Genomic DNA, 23,848 nt, shown 5'->3' on the forward strand with positions numbered 1-23,848 from the left:
TGGAAATAACAGACTGTTCGAATGATTTCTCTATGCCGCTGCAAAGATCAGTGATATAACGGTCTATCAGTCACTGTGAATGAATAATTTCATTTATAGGCTAATGACTTCATATAATCATTGATAAATTAAAGAAATTTATTTTCCTCTTGTTAAAAGATATATAATTACTGAAACACACATCACATTTCTACACATGTAGCCTATCGGGTCAAAATCACACATAAGCAAATCATTACCTATCATCACATCCTAATGTTATACAACATAAATTTTGTGACTAATATCTGCTAATCCAACTATCAAGAACAAAATTATATAGTTTGCCATATGTCTAAACTACAGTGTAGACTACATTTAAATATGCTCTCTCTCTCTCTCTCTCTCTCTCTCTCTCTCTCTCTCTCTCTCTCTCTCTCTCTCTCTCTCTCTCTCTCTCTCTCTCTCTGGCATAACTGGAGATTACTCTCATAATAATCATATTCATCACCGCATGTCAGAATTAAAAGCAGCTTTTAATGCAGTTGAAAAAATCGCTAAATGGCGGGAAAGTCCGTAGAGTTGCGAGATTTACCAAGAGCTCATCAGATGCTTGGCAGAGGTCGTTTTTTCCCTCAACTGAGCAAGCGCGGCTTAGCTGGTCGGTTGTTTCCGTAAGTGATTTTGTTTAGTTTTTGTCACGTATTTGCTATGAGCGATGGCTCATTTAATCACCATGGCAACGAGGCGATTGTTGAGAGAGAGAGAGAGAGAGAGAGAGAGAGAGAGAGAGAGAGAGAGAGAGAGAGAGAGAGAGAGAGAGAGAGAGAGAGAGAGAGAGAGAGAGGGGTAACTGAAGAGTTCCCTTCACACAGCTTCTATACAGATTTTAAACCTCTGCGTTTATCTGTATTGTCGAATTTTCTTTTCTCAAGACCACAAAGTAAGATCTTACTCTCGCGATTTAAAAAATAAGATCACGTCTTCAATTCATCTTTATATAACACAATAGCTTTTAAATATAATCCAAAGTATAATTTTATACAGGAAAAAATTATTTTTATACTTTACCCGAACTGGAAATAGCACACTTTCCGCTCACCTGAATTTGCGTTTTTTGTTATATCCGCTTAAACCATTTTAATTTCCATCCAGTCATCATCTTTTGCCGAACACGGCGAAACCGTGTATGATATGAACCGAATTTCATATTCATAAGTGTCACTTAGCTAATTTCATCAATAATATTAAAAATAATATCGCAGGAGGGAGATTATTAGCAAGCCAAAGCGGCTCTGTTGCCACCCGTCCATTTTTAAAGCGTGGCTGTGCATTTTGTTTATTTATTTATACCGTTGTTCCATTGTTTAACATATTGATTCCTATGCCGCTTCGAATCACGTCAACCAGGGTTACGTGTTCTCTTTCGTATACTGATAAACTAGCTCATTTTGCTTGATTAATGATCATTTAAGGTTGTATGACTAGGCCTATTGTTCACTTACTAAGGTATGTTTATTAATGATATAATTACACCCTCTGATTCTTCTGGTACAGGGTTATATTAACGTGCAGATAGACATACCACCTTTGTAATATCAAACTTTAACCGTTGGTTTGTAAAAAAAAGAATAAAGGACATAGTTAAATACGTTAACTTAGCAACTATGGCTAACTTCAGTCTTGTTCGAATAGATGATGATATGGAGAAATATGGACTAGGCCTATTTATGGCAAAATCTAAGTAATATATGTAGAAGTTTATCCGAATGTGGGTGCTACTATAGCGTGAGGTCTACCGCCATATGTCGCCTACCCAGGCGGAGGGTGAGGTCTACCACGCGACAAGCTTGGACCTTCCGCAACCTAAATGCCATGGGGTACCAGCATTCTACAGTGAACCACCAGCAATATTATGTAGATCCAGCGACAGGAGCACACACACAGGCAATTGAGCTATCGTGGTTGGACGCTAAAACGATGATTCTGAAGAGATTAATGCGAGGTGTTGGTCGTCAGCTGTTCCAGTCTCATTTTGATTATTTTTGCTGGAAGGTGATAAGAAAAAATTCCAATGATCTATTTGTGTCTTTCTTAGAAGATGTACGAAGTGTGTACCGCTAGGATAAATGTATGGAAATATATGATAACATGTTTATTTTTACCTTTATTCCTTTTTTTAATGTAATTAGAAATCCAATTATCTATTTAAGTCATTTCTAAGATATGTTTAAATTAAGTGTTTATTGTTTTGTATCGCTAGAATAAATATGGAAATATATGATAACATGTTTATTTTTACCTTTATTATTTTTTTTTCAATATAATCAAAATTCCAATTATCATTTTAAGACATTTCTAAAATATGTTTAAATTGAGTGTTTATTGCTTAAACAAATGTATGAAATGTGTTTCATCTATGAGGGACGAATAATTCAGCGGTAGACCTCACGCTATAGTAGCACCCGAATGTGCTTAATGTTGACACCTCAGCACCTTGCAGACAAGAAATAGGCCTATGCGTGCGGCGCTTTTATAAAAAAAAACAATATTTACGACACAGACACAGACAGACACACACACACACACATATATATATATATATATATATATATATATATATATATATATATATATATATATATATATGTGTGTGTGTGTGTGTGTGTGTGTGTGTGTAATCACACAAAATCAATACCACATAACTTATGGTACGGTGTTTTAATCGTCCTTTTTGAAGGATGAACATTTTCTAATAGCGAATAAATTTCTCCCTTTATCCAATCTTTGATTTGGCACTTCTCGAGCTCTTATTGGAATCAAAGAAAGTAAAATAGTTGCCAGATATTCTCTTAATTCTTGATTTAAGCCAGACTCATTTTGATACAGACTAAATATGTTACTGCTCCTTAAATGCTAGTTTTAGCGTTATGTTCTCTTGAAGATAAAACTAAAAGACAGATTAATAAACGTAAGTAATATGATACATACCAAACAAGTATCTACAGAGATACATATGAATCTTCCACGAACATTCAAACATGCAACAGGTCTTGTACTCGTCCCTGGTTTCTTGTACATACGAGTTGCCAGCGACTGATTCCTTTCATATTAATGGAGGCTTTCTCATGAGTGGTACTAATCACCCAAGCTTATTCTCTGTTTAGATGCATTACTGTATTATTATTATTATTATTATCATTATTAATATTATTATTATTATTATTATTATTATCAACAATAAGCCTATTAGCCATATTTACGTTTTATATAGTTTATTTATTTCCGTATTTCCTGCCCTCATTGCGTTTGCTTTTCAATTAGGGTTGCAGCTTAGTTAATAATAATAATAATAATAATAATAATAATAATAATGAAATTGTATGACAAACTCCGTAGAGTAATATAGCGTCCCCACGTCAGTGAAAAATTAAGAATACCAACGATAAGGTTCCTCGTTGCGTCCAACAATATTATAAAGTCTTTAGGGTCTCTATATCGAAATAAGATGAAGAGGGAAGATTAGAGTGTTGTCGTTAGGAAAGGGTAGTTGATAGGAAGGGCTAGATATACAGTATATATATATATATATATATATATATATATATATATATATATATATATGTGTGTGTGTGTGTGCATTTATGGATCACATACACTAGTGTGTGTATATATATATATATATATATATATATATATATATATATATATATATATATATATATATATATATATATATTATATATACACACACACACACATATATATATATATATATATATATATATATATATATATATATACACACACACAGTATATATTGATACATATACATAGATATGTATATATAATATATGTATATATATATATGTATATATATGTATGTATATATATGTGTATATGTATATATATATATATATATATATATATATATATATATATATATATGTGTGTGTATATATAAATATATATATATATATATATATATATATATATATATATATATATATATATATATACATTATGCAGTCTTTATATAACTGCTTTAATTTACAGGCAAAATATATTTCGGGCAGAGAGAGAGAGAGAGAGAGAGAGAGAGAGAGAGAGAGATTCAGCCGCCACCCTCCTGCAGAAGTGAGGATCCGTACCCTTATGTAAAAAAATCAATAGATAATCTCGATTACTCTCGAGTTTGTAATCTCCCGTTACTGCTAGTGACGGGCCTTGATTAATAACCCACCACTCCCCCTCCAATTTATCCGGCGTGAGGCTAATATCAGGTATAGTTATTGTAATAATTCAGTATTCGTTGCTAACAATATTGAGTTTCTTACAAGCATGACTATAGTCAATTCTTTTTAGTGAGGAAGATTTACACCGACTCGCAGAGGTGCCTTTTAGCTCGGAAAAGTTTCCTGATCGTTGATTGGTTGGACAAGATAATTCTAACCAATCAGAGAGCAGAAAAACTTTTCCGAGCTAAAAGCGCACAGCTGCGAGTCAGTGCAAATGCGCCTCATTAAGAAAAATTGAGTATAATAGTGAATGCTGAAAATTATATTCTATCTATCTTGGAAACTTGCATTCGTCAGAGAACGTTTTTTTATAGTTTATACCTTAAAGACATATTTTACAATTGTTGCTGTTCTTAAAATATCGTATTTTAAATTGTTCATCGCTTTGCTTGTAGTTTATTTATTTCATTGTTTAGTTTCCTCACTGGGCTATTTTTCCTTATTGGAGACCTTTGGCTTAAAGCACTTGCTTTTCCCGCTAGGATTGTAGCTTAGGTATAATGATAATAATGTGTCACTTTTTCAATTGATTAGAAAGAAAATACAGCTATGAGTTCATATACGCAAAAATAAAAAAGAAAGAAAGAGTGATCAATGTTATACAAATTAAGAGAATATCTTTGAAATTTACAAACGAAATTAATATAGGTTTGAATGAAAGTCTAACTACAACAAGACTATAAATGTTCCCAATAGATATCCGAAAGACTGAATATATTAAGGCTTTCGAGAAGAAACTGAAGACTTTCTTGTTTTCTTAGTGCTTCGATAATTTGGATTTGACAATAGACGATCAATACGCAGTTTTTGATACAGATTCCCCTCTGTCCTCATACACCTGACAACACTGAGATTACCAAACAAATTTTCTTCACCCAAGGGGTTAACTACTGCTCTGTAATTGTTCAGTCCTTTTGGTAAGGGTAGAAGAGACGCTTTAGCTATGGTAAGCAGCTCTTCTAGGAGGACACTCCAAAATCAAACCATTGTTCTCTAGTCTTGGGTAGTGCCATAGCCTCTGTACCATGGTCATCCACTGTCTCTTGGGTTAGAGTTCTCTTGCTTGTGGGTACACTCAGACACACTATTCTATCTAATTTCTCTTCCTCTTGTTTTGTTAAGTTTTTATAGTTTAAACAGGAAATACTTATTTTAATGTTGTTACTCTTCTTGGAATATTTTATTTTTCCTTGTTTCTTTTCCTCACTGGGTTATTTTCCCTGTTGGGGCCCCTGGGCTTAAAGCATCCTGCTTTCCCAACTAGGGTTGTAGCTTAGCAATTAATAATAATAATAATAGTAATAATAATGATAATAATAATAATAATAATAGATTGATCCCGTATTACGCAGGGTTACCTTGTGTGATAGGATCAGGAAAGTAGCTTTGTCCAGTAACTAATTTTTCCTATTTTTCAAGATATAAATGTCAATTACATCCAATGATTTGCAACACGTATTCAATTAAAGTTGTTGAAAAAATCAAATGCAATATCTCATTTGATGGCAGAAGAAAACGGCTACTTTAACCAATTTAAAAATCAGTATTATTGGAAATAGATTCAAAATTACCACAACTAAATATCAATATCGAAAGAATTTTCCTTTCTGGATTAAAAATCTTAACTGGAAAGAAATTATTTTCACACACCAAGGCCCGCCTGAACAGACTCAGTGTCTGATGGAGGGCGAGAAATAAACCCCTAAAAGTAAAAGTAATTCATAATAACCGATTTATAACCGATAAAATTCTAAAACATTAACATTATCATTATCAGTATTTGATGTTGGTTTTTTTTCCCACATCCAAAGTTTTACAGCAGCATCTCAGATTCACCCTGCATTCAATATATTGATGTTTAGCCTTCAAGATTTAAAGAAACTTGACGAAATACGTATTGCGAAACACGTTCGTTCGTATCATGTTTACTAACACGTTTTTTCATTTAACCTGCCATCATATTACGTCTTATTTTCCTTCTCTAGAGGACCCCATTTCTATAAAAAAAAAAAAAAGCTCAGGGGCTACAGTAGGGAAAATAACACAGTGAGGAAAGGAAACAAGGAAAATAAAATATTCCAAGAACGGTAACAACATTAAAATAAGTATTTCCTGTTTAAACTATAAAAATTTTAACAAAAACAAGAGGAAGAGAAATTAGATAGATTAGTGTGCCCGAGTGTACCCTCAAGCAAGAGAACTCTAACCCAAGACAGTGGAAGACCATGGTACAGAGGCTATGGCACTACCCAAGACTAGAGAACAATGGTTTGATTTTGGAGTGTTCTTTTAGAAGGGCTGCTTACCATAGCTAAGAGTCTCTTCTACCTTTACCTAAAGGAAAGTGGCCACTGAACAATTACAGTGCAGTAGTTAACCCCTAGAGAGAAGATGAATTGTTTGGTAATCTCAGTGTTGTCAGGTGTATGAGGACAGGAAAATGTGTTAAGAATAGGGCAGACTATTCTGTGTGTGTAAGTGTAGACGAAAAGAAAATGAACCGTAACCAGAGAGAAGGATCTAATGAAGTACTGTCTGGCCAGTCAGAAGACGCCATAACTCTCTAGTGGTAGTATCTCAACAGGTGGCTGGTGCCCAAGCCAACCTACTAAATGATGAAATAGACATTTCAGAATGTTACAAGTAACATTCAGAATAATACAGGCAACATTTCACAATGGTATAGGAAACATTTTAGAATGATTAAGACAACAATTTAGAATATTATAGACAGCATTTTAGAATAAAATAGACATTTAGAATATCATAAACAACCTTTTAGAATGACATGGACATCATTTTAAAATATATTTAACATTTTATAATTATATATGCATCCCGCCTACGGCTAGCTTCTGGAATAGCATACGTATCCTCATATTTCCATTAGAAATTGACTGAGAGAACAATCTCTATCAACAAATGCATTATACTTGATCCTAACTCCTCACTATAGGCTTACACCTTGCAAGTCATTATTTTTGGTTTCCGTTTCTCAACCTTCCTTGTAACTCCACCTTCATACTCACGTAATAATAATAATAATAATAATAATAATAATAATAATAATAATACCTTGTTCATATCGATACATCATTTTTGATGTTCATATCAGCAGAATATACATTTCCGTTAGAAATATCTCTAAGCGCATTGACTCGAGAGAGAGAGAGAGAGAGAGAGAGAGAGAGAGAGAGAGAGAGAGAGAGAGAGAGAGAGAGAGAGAGAGAGTTCTATTAAAATCTTTATCTTAGTATATTGAAAACAAATCAATTTCAACCTAGGTATGACTATTAAGCTCTCATTGCCATGTTAGTGTATTCATCAAATAATCACACAATTTTAAGCTCCGTTATAGACATCACAGTTATTAATTGTTAAGGAATTTGATACTCTATTAAAGGTTAATGCAACAATAGCCATGACATTTACAATCATGAAGCTTGGCCTTCTTTTTCCGGATGTACCTCGAAGCTAAAAGAAATTTCCCCGGTAAGAATGGAAAATAGAAATACAAATTGTCCATAAAAAAAATTATTCTGTGACGTTCTCCATAAACTGCGTTGGAGCAACCTGTCATCCACAAATGATTACGTCACAAGCTGTCTCGGGATTTCGAATGATTTGTTTCCAATTGCATTGAAATAATGGGTACATCGTGCATCTAAAAATATAAAATATTCTTATCTTATGTTATAAATCATATTAATACTCAATATCACATCTTTCATGGAATAAAAATTGATTATAAAAATAAAATTTACGCTCGTACCCCTTTCTCATGGTCATATTAATACTTTAGTCCGGTAGTGCTCACTCAGGATGTAAACAAATCGAACGCCAATCGAAGATGGAGTTCATTTGTGCCGCCTTTCTGTTATGAAATGATGTCGGTTCTAGGCATCAGTGTGTCTTGTGGCGATGTGTGCAACTGAAGGAGGTGATGAAGAAGAAGCCACAAGAAAAACGAGAATGTGGTGATGATGGGTGGAGTGCTGGCCAAGCGACCAGAGCCCGTCGGAGCTGGGGCGGCAGGCGGGGTTGGCACGAACCAACTTCTCCGAAATCGCAGGGGCCTCCCCTTACGGCACAGACACAGCTTCTCAGAGGTAAAGAGGGTCATTCTGAAGAAGGGATTTGAAACCATACATGTTTAATGAGTTGGTTTGGGGCTGTTTCTTTGTTTTTAGAAATGCTAATGTATGCTAGCCCAAACTAACCTAATTGGTATACAGTATATTTTGTATTATTGCTTGTGAATATTATTGGGAGATTTTGTATATCAGTGGTCAGTTCCTCCCGCTTGGATTAAAAATGAACATCAACTAACCTAAACTTTCCCCCCTAACCTAAACTTTCCCCCCTAACCTAAACTTTCCCCCCTAACCTAACCTACAAGCTGTGTCCTTGCCTACTTTTTTAACGGGCGGCTAACACTCCTCTGCGACCCCCCTTACACTGCCATATTCTAAGTTAGCCATAATAATAATACATACAGGTGGCCGCTATCATACATTCATCCCTAATATTGTTTAGTTATTTTTATACTTGCTATGTTTTTCTTTAAGTCGAGTTTCATACTTATATTTTTCCTTTAAATCCTCCACTTTTGTATAAAGGTAATTTTAAGCTATTTGTTTTATGGTTAAGGCTGGGTTGGGTAATCCCATGCCCCATGATTAAGGACACAATGATTTATGTCGGTTTCAATGAGTCCAAAGTTAGTACATATCACCTTGATTTCTGTACTACCTCAACAAAACATCTACCATAGTTGCTGCAGGTAACGGAATTGTAAGACGAGCCTTGATGTTGTTTAAATCTGTCCTTTAATCGGCCCCTTGTTGAAGTTGTGTTGTGGACCTATCTACTAAATTTTGTGGATGTTATTTCGTGAGTACACAGAATTGTAGTGTATAAGGGAGGAGTTTTGTCCAGATACCTTGCAGTAATTTCACTGTTCTAGTCTTTATTTGTGTGCAAGCAACCAGCTTCTATATTTATATGAGTTAATTCATTGTTTCTTGATTTTTCGTAGCATTAATGCTGAGGTGCTAACAACGTAAAATCATGGATAAAACCTTTATTCTTGCACCTGCACTAGTAACCATTGACATATAACTTTTTTTACTTAACCTAATTTAGGAAGTTTTGTCTTACACATTGGGAGCTCCTCCCTGATCGGAATTGTCATGTATTGTTACATAGCTGACCGTTAATAAGTTAAAGTAATAATAATGATTAATCTGTTGATTTTGATAACTTTTATCTATATGATAGTATGTGTTTTAAAGAAATTTAGATATATATATGATACTTAAATTTATAGCCAAATACATGAACTATATATTTTTCCTACTTGCTATCTTGTGTTTTATGCATTTTTCACCATGATTATTGGAGCATACCACCCATTCATGAGGTTTTGGGCCCCTGACATAATATGTTTTTACACTCCTATCTCATGGTTAAGTGTGTATAAAGTTAGAAGTCACATTGTATTCATGAAATGCAATGGATTATTCGATATATAAAAAGTTAGGATTCTCTGGACATATTTTTGCTGGATTGTATTTGCATTTTGAACCAAAGGCTTGATAAGTGTTATGCCAGGTCGTGATATTTGAATTGGATCAGTCTCGTGCAAAGTTCAACCTTGGTTGTGCCTAAAATTTCTACCACTTTTTTAGATTAACCAATCAGAACTGTTCATCTTGATCAGACCTGATTTATTTGTTTTTTCATATTGCGGCCTTTTGTAAGATATCAGTGGAATTTTGACGTGGAAACAGTTTGGTTCTTAAAAAAGAATTAGATTTGGGAAGTGTTTAAATTCATTAAGTGCAATGCTGAATTTTATTTATAGTATATATATAGTATATATTAGGCCGCTTTTTAGGACCATTGTGTGGTATGTAAAACTTGTAATGTTGGCAAAGTGTTCTTTAACAAAGACATTGCTGATGTCCATGTGACACATGCAGCAGAAATCAGGAATGCAGGAGAAAGCACCACGAGGCATTGGCCATTCTTTGAACTGGCAAAAATATCCTGAAAGTGCTGTCATCATGGTCATACGGACATGCACTTATAAAATGCCTTGAGCTTATTCATGCCCTTACCTTTTTCTAGCCTTTCATAACACCGTTGACCGGTACTACTGCCATGGTGTGGAAGGTCAGTTGACCTGGACATGGTGTGAAAGTGAAAGATGGTAAATTTTGCAAATGTAAATATCATTTTGAATATAAAGTACTGTAAAAAGTTTCTGGGTCTTTTTCCATTTTGTTCTGGACCGTACCATTAAAACTTTGATTTCTGTATTAATGAATAGTACTCTTTTTGTTCCTCTTTTTATGATGAACCAATTGGCTACTATTTGCGATTGATAGCTTGCAGAGCGTTCTTGAGAGGGTAAGCCAGTCTGTAAGTGATCACCCAATTGTTCTGTGCTGGCTCGTAGTAGTTTACGGCCACAAATAATCCTGACAACTTGGAATTTTTGTCATGTTCGGACGTGGTTATTGTGGGTGACAACCTCACTCAGTTATGACAACTTTTAGATATTCAGTCCTTATCCCATAAAAAATTGCCCATCAGTACTGTGGTTGTTAGTGATAGTGTGTTTTGTGTGTAGAACTGTAATCAATCACGATGGGTGTTGTACACGTGCTACCTTAGATTGCCCAGTGCTGCTTCTGGTCTAGCCTAACTTGGCTTGGCCTACCTTAGCTTAGCCTAACCTAGCACCTAGCTTATATAGTGCTGCTTTAGCCCTGCCAAGCCAGGCTAGTGCTGCTTCAGGCATAGCTTAGAGTTGCCAGGGCTGCTTCAAGCCAAGCTAGTCTGGCCTGGCTAATGCTGCTTCAAGCTTAGCTTAGCTTCTCTAGTGCTGCTTCATGCCTGGCTTAGCTCCTACAGTGCTGCTCAGGCTTAGCCTCTCATGATCTAGCCTACCCTATCTAGTGTTGGATCAGGCCTAGCCTCTCATGGCTTAGCCTAGCCTATCTTAGTGTTGCTTTAAGCAAAGCCTCTTCTGATCTAGCCCAGCCAAGCTGCTTTAGCTGCCTTAGTATGGTGTTCAGAGATGGAAGTTTGCAATTCTAGGTAGTAGAAGTCCAAGAGCACTCACCGATGAACCCGTCTCCAGGTGGACAACTTCCCCTTCTGAGGGAAAGTTAACCTCCACTAAGTGTTGGGCAACTTTCCTTTTGATGGAGAGTTACTCTCCACCAACCACTGTCCAGCAATCTTCCCGCTTGCAGGGAGAATGGCTGACGGCATCAACAGGGGTTAGTTACCGTTCCTGCCTGCGGGAGAGACTGCCTTCCCTCTGTACCCGGGGGATACGAAACGAGTCTTGTTAGCTAGCGAAGGACTGCTTGCTGTCGCCGTTTTCCATCGATGAGTCTCGTAGGCCCTGATTCTTAAGGGTTATTGCCGACATCGATTAGTCCAGATCCTTCGGGATTGGTACCTCATGGGTGGTAACCTCTTGTAGGCTAGACTGTATTTGCTTACAAGTACTGTACTGTACAATTGTCCCACCCAAGGGCGGGCAATTCCTTCTACCAGTAGAGATCTCATCACTTCGTTAGCTGTATGCTCACGAACATTTTCGTGTTCATAACCGTCTCCTTGCTCGCTTTGTCACCGCTTACACAAGTGCTGTCGGTACTTGTCTGCAGCATTGAGCTGTCCCTCTCAAAGAGGGAAACACCTTTCTCATTTGCGCTTTAGGTCTTCTTCTGGGTGGTCTCCTCCGAAGTGAGGTTCGTTGGAACGAGACGATGAGGTAGCGCGTAGGCTGGTTGCAACTGCTATACTTCGCTGTCCAGCATGACTCGTCCAGTGAATCCTAATGCTGGATCTCAGAGGTCCTCTCGCCAAACTCCTGCGGGAGTACTTGACGAGTGACCCGCAAGCAACTTCGATGTGCGAACAGGTATCAAAGCGAGAACAGGTAATCCCGGAAGTACTGTACTGTACTTGCATACGATGATCCACGTGAACCAGTGTGTTCGTCAACGCCAGCTTGTGATCCTCGTAGCGGAGTAAATTGAAGTTTGGCGAGAAAGCTATACAGTACACACTGTTACGGTGCAGAGCGGTTGCATAAACATCCAAACTTAGTCCTTACGTCAACAACGCGCGGGGGTGGGGGGGATTTATGTCACATGATCACGAGCGAAGTAGTGCCACCTTGCGATCACCTGTTCACCAGGGAGGGATAGCACGCTTGACATTAGGGGTCTCCAGGCCTCTACATTTGACTCTCATTTAGAGAAGACTCCTGGAAGTTGTAGACCAGTCATTGACCTCTCCTCCCTGAATGATATTATTCAACAAACTTCGTTTAGGATGGAGACAGCAGACACGGTCAGACAGGCCTAGACATTAGACTAGGCAAAGTCTGTTAATGATTCAACGTTCTCAACCTCACATAATGGAAGCCAATTGCTTTGCTTGCCTATTGCCAGACTTTAAAACGACTTAGTGCTTGACAAACGAACACTCTCAACCCTCAACAAGGTTGCAAGTTAACCTTTGCCGGACACCACCACGGAAATGCTGTAACAATCCAAGTGCACCTCAACCACAGAAATTCCTCAACTCGGACGTACATCATCCAGATGCTTTTTTACCCAGACACCTCTCCAAGATGCCCATCTCCCAGAATCCTTGCTGGATGTAATCGCCTAAAGGCTTGCGCTCAAGGTGAGCGCAGGACTTTCATCTGCTTTCAACTGAGCACTCGCACACATGAACACCGTGGTTTTGAACGAGTGCATATAAGGACTTACAGTAATTAAATAAATTCCTGGTTTGTGCTCAGCCCATTAGCAGTTTAGAATAGGTGTTTTATTTCACCTCAACGTTATATGCGTCACTCTGAAGTGTAAGTGCGAGAAACTGTAGCTCATGCGAAAATAAATGCATGCGCTCCCTGGTGCTCACACACAATTATAAATGGTGGGTCTAACCAGTAGACCTCAGGAATTGTAACTGTCAACTTAGTTACTCACAGAGGTGATCCTCACATTCGATCCCATTATGGATCAAGGTCACCCAAAGTAGTTTCCTTTCGCGGATAGAATTTGGGTCGACATCACACTCCCTCTCTCACTTCAAATCGAAGCACTTCCTGCAGGGAGCCTCCTAATTAAATCATAGGAATGAACAAATTCCGTCCAGATCCCATTTTTATAAATTGCAAGAAATATGATTAATGCAAGATAGGACGTTGTCTGATCCTTCTCTCTCACCCTCAGAAGATTTACAACTAGATTCGGCTAGTTTATTTGGGAAAATACAAATTATTTTCAGATTTATAAAATTATGTACGCCCTAATGTGGTTGAAATATTAGGATCGTGCATTTGATTTCAACAATGAAGAAAACGACTATCAAGAATATCAGGTGTGCTTGTTTGAAGCACATGCCTTCCTTGAATAAACACTCGTGACTCAACTCCTGTCTAGTATAGTGGTATCGATTTTGACTAGCATTTACATACCAGCAGATCGACCCTAGCCCGGGAAAATGAGTTTAAACTGTTTTATTCTTCACTCGGATTCAGTTTTATTGGGAGCTTTATGCATAGACGCAAACTTTTGTAAAAGCACTTGTACATTAGATTTTCTCCCCATCAGGAATTTTGTCAGTTAGCTGACTGCATACAAACAAAAGAAAACGGGACCAGTCACCACTAGCCTTCGGTTTTCGTTTTGAACAAGTACTCTTTTAAAGTCTCCTCTTACTGTTTTTATCTTCCAGTGAAAGAAATAGGGTTAGTCTGTCCTCCACTGATGATGGAGAAAACAGCAAGGTTTTGAACTAATTGTATTTTCTTATCAGATTGATACAATTCAGCTCTTGCTTGCTATAGGGAGCAAACATTGAAATAACACCCTGATGCGAGCAGCTTTGGAATGTTATTGTACATGCTTGCGATGTGAGTATCTTTGGATCGTTGCCTCTTTTGCTTGTTTTCGTTAACCTATTTGGCGATTGCTCATCCTCACGGTAGTTTCAAGTCTCTAGTTTGCTCTCCTATTAGAAGTATGCTGTACAGCACTACATATAGTACACAACTAGGGTTGTATACATTATACATTAATCGAGTGACATGGCATAAGTGCGCGATCGCAAGTCACAACTCCACTGGTCAAGTGGTGGTTGTAACTGATCGCGCACCCTCTCAACAGTTCGTGATCAGTTGCATACCTTCTCAAGTACTGTACTCGCTATTTGTTGTACTCCCTCTCACCTCTCTGCTCTTCCATGGGAGTACCTGTTCTAACCCTCTATTTTGTTCCTACCAGAAGACAACCCGAAGCAGGTAAGATACTGAAAAGAATGTAAATGAATTACACATATACAAACTGTCCCATCGTGACATCATCAGCTTTCATTAGTGAATTTTTTTGTGAACAAGCTACTGTGGAATACAGTAATCAGCGTCACCAATAAAATAGCCATAAGAGTGCCTTGTAATCGATACAAAAGGCAAATTAATCTTAAAGTTTGCGATGTTTAGTCCTGATAACTTTCATTTGTACTTGCAAAGGAATTATATGTGAGCTTTTTGTCAAGGGAAGATCACAATCAATTTGAAATAGAGATTCCTAATATATCGCAAGAGTTCTGTCTGTTCCGTAACTGAAATACAAACCACGCTATTTAATTTGGGTAATTACTTTCGGCGTAGCTGAAACGACGAGCCATTAGAATTTTAACGAGGGTTTACTACCCCACTGCTAGTTAGCGGGGGTTAGGGAGGGGTAGTATACTAAACCCCCCCCCCCCCCTCACACACACACACACACCTGTGCTGAACTCACTTTGCTATCGGCTCGGGTGCTAGACGGTCGTGTCCCCTATCACCCTCGCCTACACTGACAGCCGTTAATCTTTGTTTGTTTTTTCTTTTTGACAGAGTGTTTGGAAGTTGGCCTCTGAGATGCGGAAGTGTCCCGGCTTACGTGACCGCCCTTGTGGGACTTATATGTCGGCGGTATAAACCGATCCACACACCTTACTGTATGTTCTTTTTGTAGGGGCCAATGGTGTGACAGAGATAAAGTATGTGGTGAGTGCAGGGAGAGGTTTTCCCGGCGCCGGAAGAAGTCGAAACAGGATATTTCTCCTTCAAGGGCTTCCTTGAAGAGAGAAAACCACAAGGACTCTTCTTCCGTAGCCCAAACCTCCTCCAAAGCTCCCACTCGATCGGCTTCTTCCGAGAGGCCGGCGAGTGGTAGCGTAGGCCGCATTTCTGTTGACCGATCTCGGGGTTTGGGAAAGGGAGGGAGTTGCCTCCCATAGTGAGGCAGCTCCTCCTCCCCCCCCGGGGGAGGATTTAATTGTTTCTAATGTTGCTAATGATGATTTGTTACAGCTTTGGGCTTCCTTGGGGCTTCAGGGCTCGCCCTCCAAGGAAGCCCTGTTTGACATAATCAGGTTAGGGGCAGCTGTCAAACAGTCGCCGACGTTAGTAGAGGTTGATCCTCTGCCTATCGTCGATGTTGTTGTGGCAGAGTCTTCTGACGAGTTATCTCAAACCTCTGCTCCTGTTGCTGATGTAGCTGAAGGCTTAGCTCCCCCCTCCGAACATCCTTCGAGGGAGGAACTAAGTCCAACGGTCTCTCCTGCAGGTGATTCTCCCCCTCGGGGGAGTTCACTGACAGAGACTACTCTTCGAAGGACTGCCGACGGTCTACCTGCTGCCCCAGAGGGCGTATAAGGCGTAAGGCCCGGCTTCCCCTCTGCCGTAGAGGCCTTCCTTCACCTCACAAGGGTGTTAGGAGGCTCTTCTTCGCCGCAGAGGAACCTCGTCTCCGTTTACCTGCCCTTCCAGCTACATCCCTGGACCTGTCTGCTGATCGTTCGCGATCTCCTACTCCTGCCAGACCTGCTGACTTGCCGACGCACTGTGGGCGCCCACGCATCCTGTGATCAAGCAGGCCACGGTTCCTTCGGGGCAAAAGGGACTTGCTCACATTGTGGCAAAGTCCCTTAAGCGCCAGGTATCACCTGCGCTCCAACGTTCTCCTGCACGCTATTTTGCGCAAGCGCTCTACAGTTGCTGACCCGGAGACAACACACCAGCGAGCACCTGTTCCTGAGACCGCGCCAGCGCTCACCTGCACGCCGTCGATCCCCTGTGCGCCAGCGCTTTCCTGCTCGCCAGCTGATGCGCGCCCTAGATCTCCTACACGTCAGCGCTCGCCTGCGCGCCAACGTTCGCCCGTGCGCCCACGATCTTCAGATCTGGGCGCAGGAGGGAAGATAACTTCTTCCCCTGCTCGCCAGTGATCTCCTACGCGCCAGCAGACACCGAAGCGCCATCAGACCCCTCCGGCTCGCCAGCATTCTCCTATGCGCCAACGCGTACCCTCGCGAGCACTGCCCGTTCGCTCATTGTAGATGTGCGCCCTCGTGCAAGGTTGATTTCCCCTGCACACGCACGCCCAACACTTTCACCCTCACAGGCTTTTAAGGATCCTGCACGTCCACGTGCTCGCGTGCAATCGCCTCCACGCGCACGAACGCTTGTTCAACCTGCTGGGCACCCTCGGCATTCTCCAGAACGCGCCATCGATCGCCTACGCGCCCACGCCCTCTATCGCCCCTGCGCACTCCATCTCCTGTGCGCCATCGCTCGCCCGCGCGATAGTGCGCTTCCTCGCCTGCGCGCCATCGCTCACCCACCCGTCATCGCTCGCCTACGCGCCCGCGTGAACCGGATAAGAACCTATCGCGCGAGCGCCAGCGCGATCCCACGCGCAAGGCTGCAGGACCGCGGGCAACCCGGTCGTTGTCTTCACGTCCCCCCCCCACAAGCGCATACCAGCGCGCTCACCAGAGGGCGGGAGAACACTGGATAGGATAGGTCCAGGAACTTGCATTTTTCCCTTTCTTCTTTTCAGGAAGACCCTGTTTTGGTTTCTACTCCTAGGGATCGAACGATTCCCTTCCCTCCGGAGGGCGCTGTCAGTAAGCAGCCATGGTTTGGGTCCCTTGTCAGAGCTGTCGTTCCGTCCTTTAAGCCTGCCTTCTCTGAGTTGGGCCTCAAATCAGCGGCAGTACTGACCCCCCTGAATAGGAAGAGAGGAATAGACGACGTGGTGACTTCCCCAAGAGTTAAGCTGGCTCCTCGGAAGTCTTTGAGGAAGGATCCCTTCCCCCCAGACTTTCTCTGCTTCCCCTTCGGACGAAGATTTCCCGTCCTCAGGGGATTCTCGTGAGGTGTGGCGTTCTCCCATCGCACCAATGGGAGAAACCCCACCTCGCGTAGAGAAGTCTTCTCGGGTAGGGGTGGAGAAGAGCCTCCCGCCATCGCTGTTGGAGTCTTGTATCCCTCCCAGGAGGGAGTCGAAGGAATCTAAGACTGTTCCTAAGTCATCCTCGAGGATGAGACCAGAGCCAGCCAAACCCGCGGAGAACGTCCACGAGTCCCCCCAAGAAGAGCCTTTTGGGACTGGAGACTTTGCTGCCAGCCCTACAGGAGGAGAGCTACAAGAGTCAGAACATGTGTTCTGGCAAGTTCTGACTCTGATGAGGAATCTCAACGGGTTTTCGGATCCTGAGATTCCCCCTCGAGAGGGCAAGGACACGGTCCTGGACCGAGTCTTCGGCACTCAGAAACCCCCTTGTGGAGGATTAATTTTATTTTAATTAATTTTTTTGTTTGCCAAATCGAGAGAGAGAGAGAGAGAGAGAGTGTTTATTTGCTTTAGTTTTGTCAAATTGAGAGAGAGAGAGAGAATGAATTTTATTTGCTTTAGTTTTAACAGAGAGAGAGAGAGAATGAATTTTATTTGCTTTAGTTTTAACAGAGAGAGAGAGAATGAATTTTATTTGCTTTAGTTTTAACAGAGAGAGAGAGAGAGAGAGAGAGAGAGAGAGACAGAGAATTTCATTTGCTTTAGTTTTGCTAAATCGCGCGTGCGAGAGAGAGAGTATGTATGTGTGTTTGTGTGTCCGCGGTGCGCGCCGCCGAACGAGTTGTAATTAGCGGAATGATTGTTTGTAGTGGGAAAGACTGTCGGTATAATTGAGGTTGTTTGTTTACATTTTTAGCTAGGTTAGGGCGGTAATGAATGTCTTGGGCAAAAGCGTTTTCTATTTGACTGTAGCAGGAGTCGGTTGTGTTTTTTTTGTTCATTGACAGCCGGCTTTAAAGTGATTTTTCTTGTATCGGAGTAAGTACTGTTTTTATTTATTTTTGTTAGGCGCGATCATGAATGATAGAAAGTTTGTTATTTATCTTTGATTATAGTGCGATAGTTTAGTTAGTTAGGAGTTTTCGTAAGTGTTTTTTCTTTTTTATTGCAGGCCGTAATTCCTCCTTTGGATTCCTTTACATTCTTTGGAGTTAAATTTAGGCCTTGAAGGTGTTGCTTGCCTGCCTTGCTTTTGTATGTATGAATAACTTGATGATGACGACCTGGACCGTACTATGAACTTAGGAGTAGACTGCGGATATTTATATTTAGACTGCTGAAATATAGAAAGAATTTTGATCGTTGACAACCCGGCTGAAAATAGATTTGTTCTTGTTGATGATGATGACATGATGATGATGATGATGACCACCGATAATGTGATTGGACAGTCGAATTGATTGCAGTTATTGTTTGCCAGGAAGTTGTGACAATTGGCTATAAGGACTGTTGCCAGTGTTGTAGAGTCTATGGACGACGGTGGCCACACGCGTATATTAAATATTTAAGAGGTTTCTCGTATGTTTTAGTATTAAGTGTTGATTATTTTGCTGGGTTGAAGAATGTGATTGGTGTTTTAGTGGGTAAGTGTTTTTCGGTACTGTGTGTGGACTGACGGTGTTGGGTATATGTAAAGGATATTATTTTTTTTCGATTGTTGGCGAATTCTCGGTACTGTACCCTCACACACCAATATATATATACAGCAAATTTTGTGTATTGTTATTTTTGTCTGTTGAATTTAATGTGATTTTTTTTGGTTACGGTGAATATAGTTTTAAGGTTATGTGTTGTTTGTTTTTCCCTTCGTGCAATAGTCCAGTTTGAAGTAAAGTAAGGGGAAAGTTTGTGTTGCGGGATATTTTGGAAGTTAGAGTGATCAAAGGTGTGGGGGTTTGTTATTGTTTACATCCCGCCACACCCTAAGGCCAGTGCGGCTTTGCCTTGGTCCCAAGGGGTCAAGAGTGCCAGAGATAAGGGTGAGGGCCAGCTCTCCGAGCTTGCCTCCTCCAGCCGTTCCAGCGCCGGCAACAAACTCCTCCCGCCTCCTCGTGTCCATCAGAGGAGGTACTTTGAGATCATGGAGGAGTCTTGTTTAGCTCTTCCATTACACCACTCTGTGGAAGAGCTTACCAGGGGAGTCCCTCTAGAGAGACTCACCAGCCGGCAAGTGTCTTTCTCGGCCTCAGAGATCCTCAATCAGGAGAAGGTAGCGAAGTATGCCATGCAGGCAACTTCGTAGCTGGATATCTGGCTAGGGTCTCTCGGAATCCTTTTACGATCCGAGGACCTGTCCAAGGAGAGTACCAGGAAGTCCTTGGAGACCTTCCTTCTGTCAGGCACGCGTACCATTGAGTTTCTAGGCCACCAAGTATCGAACTTGTGGGCTAATTCCATCTTGAAGCGTCTTGATGCGGTGTCTGAGAGATTTCACGCGAAGGTCCCCAGCACCGAGGTCAGCAGACTCAGACATTCCTCCATCTTGGGGAGGAACTTGTTTGAGCCAAAAGATGTGGAACAGGCAGCTGAGAGGTGGAGGAAGTCTAACCAGGACTCTCTCCTACATAGGGCTCTTACATCAAAGCCCTATAAACCACCTCCAGCACCCCAACAACCTTGCCCGTCCAAGACAACGAAACCGGCAGTGGCAGCAAAGAAAACGGTGTCGAAGCTCTTTCCTGTCAAAGACAGGAAAGACAAGAAGTCCTCCAGGGGAGGGAAAAATCCTAGAGGGAGTGGCCGAGGCCACAAACGCTAGGATTGGCAGTCCCCCCGCATGTCCACCAGTGGGGGGATGCCTACAAAGTTGCACAATCAGGTGGCAGCAACTCGGGGCCGATGCCTGGACGATTTCTGTAATCAGTCAAGGATATCGCGTCCCATTCACAACATCTCTACCTCCCCTGACAGCGGATCCAGTGTCGTTGAGCTTCCTTGCCATGGAATCGGCAAGGGGGGCAAGCCCTTCGGGCAGAAGTCGAGACCATGTTGAAGGAGGGCGTTCTCCAGGAGGTCGTCGACGGGTCCCCCGGCTTCTTCAGTCGACTCTTTCTTGTAAGGAAGGCGTCTGGAGGCTGGAGACCAGTCATCGACCTCTCAGCCCTGAACAGGTTTGTCAAGCAGACACGGTCAGACTTGCAGTGAGACCCCAAGACTTCATGTGTACACTGGATCTGAAGGACGCATACTTTCAGATCCCAGTCCATCCGTCTTTAATGAAGTACTTAGGATTCAGCCTAGACAACAAGATCTACCAGTTCAAAGTGCTGTGTTTCGGTCTCTCCACAGCATCCCAGGTTTTCACCAAAGTGTTCACCCTGATATCATCGAGGCCACACAGGATCGGCATCCGTCTCCTCCGTTATCTGGACGACTGGCTGATCCTAGCAGACTCGGAGTCGACCCTTCTTCGACACCGAGACAAACTTCTCGGACTTTGCCAAGATCTGGGGATCATGGTAAATCTCAAGAAGTCCTCTCTGCTTCCTACTCAAAGACTGGTATATCTAGGCATGATCTTAGACACCAATCTCCACAAAGCCTTCCCATCAGACGACAGGATAGCAAGGCTGAGGAGGGTTGCAAGTCCTTTCCTCAGACGAGACGAACTCCCAGCCCAATCGTGGTTACGTCTTCTCGGTCACCTCTTATCCTTGGCCCGTCTAGTTCCCAATGGTCGCCTCAGAATGAGATCTCTGTAATGGTGACTCAAGTCTCGATGGAATCAAGGACACGATTCCCCGGACGTCATGGTCCCTATGTGCCCCGCGGAACGGACGGACCTTCAGTGGTGGGTGACAGACGAGAACCTACAAAAGGGAGTGGATCTTCTCGTCCTCCTCCTGGATTTGATGCTGTTCTCAGACGCCTCAAAGAAAGGGTGGGGGGCCCACGTTCTGAACCACAGGACCTCAGGCCTGTGGTCAGAATCAGAAAAGTACCTCCATATAAACCTGCTAGAAATGAAGGCCGTATTCCTGGCCCTTCAACAGTTCCAACAATACCTGGCGGGTCACTCTGTGGTGGTGATGAGCGACAACACCACAGTAGTGGCTTACATTAACAAGCAGGAAGGCACCTTTTCGGAGCAGCTATCCCATTTTGCAGTAGAGATACTGAGATGGACAGAAGTCCACTCGATTCCACTATCGGCTCGCTTCATTCCAGGCAAGAGGAATGTGCTCGCCGACAGTCTGAGCAGAGCATCTCAGATAGTGAGTACCAAGTGGTCTTTGGATTGTATAGTAGCCAACAGTCCTGACTTTGTGGGGTTCCCCGACTGTGGATCTGTTCGCTACAGCGTTGAACTTCAAGCTCCCGCTATACTGCTCCCCAGTCCCGGATCCCAAGGCACTCTGGCAAGATGCCTTTCAACAACGGTGGGACAACATTGACGTGTACGCCTTTCCCCCGTTCTGTCTGAGGAGGAGGGTGCTCATCAAGACCAGAATTTTGGTCAATCTTTCAATGACCCTCATAGCTCCGCTATGGCATCACGCGGAATGGATTCTGGACCTTCTGCCACTCCTAACGGAACTTCCGAGAGAATTCCCTCCACAACACGATCTGCTCAGACAACCACATGCCAACATCTTCCACAAAGCCTAGCTTCGCTACGAATTTACGCCTGGTGACCATCCAGCATCTCCTCGCTGAGAGAGGATTTTTCGCAACTAGTTGCGATTAGGATGTCTGGACATCTGCGAAAATCATCCGCATCTGTCTACCAGGCAAAGTGGAAAGTCTTTTGTGGTTGGTGTCGTGGAAGGGGTATCTCTCCACTCGATCCCACTATTCCAGCAATAGCGGAGTTCCTCGTGTATTTGCGGGAAGAAAATGCGCCTTTCAGTCTCGGCGGTGAAAGGCTATCGCTCAGCCTTAAGTCTAGCCTTCAGGCTCAAAGGAATGATCTTTTCTTCCTCGCTGGAACTTTCCCTACTCATACGAAATTATGAACTTACCTGCCCTCAGTCGGATGTGAGACCTCCTCCATGGAACGTGGTTCGAGTTCTCAGGTCTCTTAAGAGACCTCACTGTGAACCATTACGCCAGGCTTCAAATCGCCACCTAACTTGGAAAACGGTGTTCCTACTAGCTTTGGCTTCGGCCAAGTGAGTCGGTGAACTTCATGGTCTCTCATATGACATCGCCTATGCAAGAGGATGGAGAGGGGTAACGTTCAAATTCGTCCCTGAGTTTGGTGCTGACTCAAAATCCAGGGGTGCCAGACGCTCGGTTCGACTTCTCCCGGATTTCGAGTCTTCGTTGTGTAACAGATGTCCCAGGCCTTCTCCTACTGTGCCCAGTAAGGAGTCTGAGGCTATATCTCAAAAGAACGGCTGCTGTCCGTCCGCAGGTGCAAGCATTGTTAGCACTGGGAGGATTAAGAGGAGGGTCACCAAGAACACCATCTCGGCATGGATTCGTAGGGTGTTCCATCTGTCCCTGAATCCAGACCCTCCTCCGTCACGTCGCCCTAGAGCACATGATGTCAGGGGCGTAGCTACGTCCCTGGCCTTCAAGAGAAATTTCTCAGTGACGCAGGTCCTTCAAGCTGGGGTGTGGAAACGTCAGACGACCTTCACAGCCCACTACCTGCACGACGTGACCCACAGGAGGCTCGATACGTTTTCTATCGGCCCCGTGGTGAGTGCACAACAGCTGGTTTAAAACCTCAGGCTCCTTAGTGGACAAGTAGCCGAAGGTTGAGGGCATTGTTACCCGGTCTTAGTCTGCATGAATGAAAAGATTTGTCTGGCCCTTACTCTTTTCTTCATCTTCCCCTCTCTAGGGGAAAGCAGCATCCTGGGTTCTCTGCACAGCTAACCTCAAACCACTGCAGGTAAATCATATTTCCTTGTGTTCCGAGTATTAAGATAATACTGTCACGTCCCTGTACCCTGACGAGGTGGTATTGGGAGAGTCCTAGCCTAAAGTTTCCTTCTAAGGGACTACAGGTCAACTTCCTAGGACGAGTCACACTTTATTATACCTTCACACACAGCTTGCGTAGGCTGCAGTCCTTGCGTAGCATGGTTCTAGCGAGGTGCAGGGACTCCTTATTGCTGAGTGCAAACACACTCAAATATTGAGACCCCTGGCAAAGCCAAAAGCCAGTACTGGCAGGGACTTTCCACCCTTCCTAATGGGTGAGTCACCCCTATTAAATAGCGTGGTTTTTATGTCAGTTACGGAACAAATGACAAATTCATAGATAATTTGTATTTTTCCTAACTATACAAACCTTAGCTATTTAATCAAACTTGCCCGCCAGCCCTATCCCCCTTGAAGTCCTACCTCCAAGCAAAGTGAGCTCAAGCACAGGGGTGTGTGAGGGGGGGTAGC

General features: G+C 42.3%; 1 protein-coding gene across 1 annotated transcript in view; it reads left to right on the forward strand.

Moving 5' to 3' along the window:
* The first annotated feature begins 8,092 nt into the window (after positions 1 to 8,092).
* The window catches only part of LOC137622351 (uncharacterized), a 41,544-nt gene continuing 25,788 nt past the window's right edge, over positions 8,093 to 23,848 (forward strand). The window contains exon 1 of the mRNA XM_068352935.1: positions 8,093 to 8,386. Within this exon, the coding sequence (XP_068209036.1) occupies positions 8,258 to 8,386 (129 nt within the window). The 5' untranslated portion in view covers positions 8,093 to 8,257. The remainder of the gene's footprint in view (positions 8,387 to 23,848) is intronic.

Source organism: Palaemon carinicauda, chromosome 29 (genome assembly GCF_036898095.1).
Source record: "Palaemon carinicauda isolate YSFRI2023 chromosome 29, ASM3689809v2, whole genome shotgun sequence".
Taxonomy (NCBI): domain Eukaryota; kingdom Metazoa; phylum Arthropoda; class Malacostraca; order Decapoda; family Palaemonidae; genus Palaemon; species Palaemon carinicauda.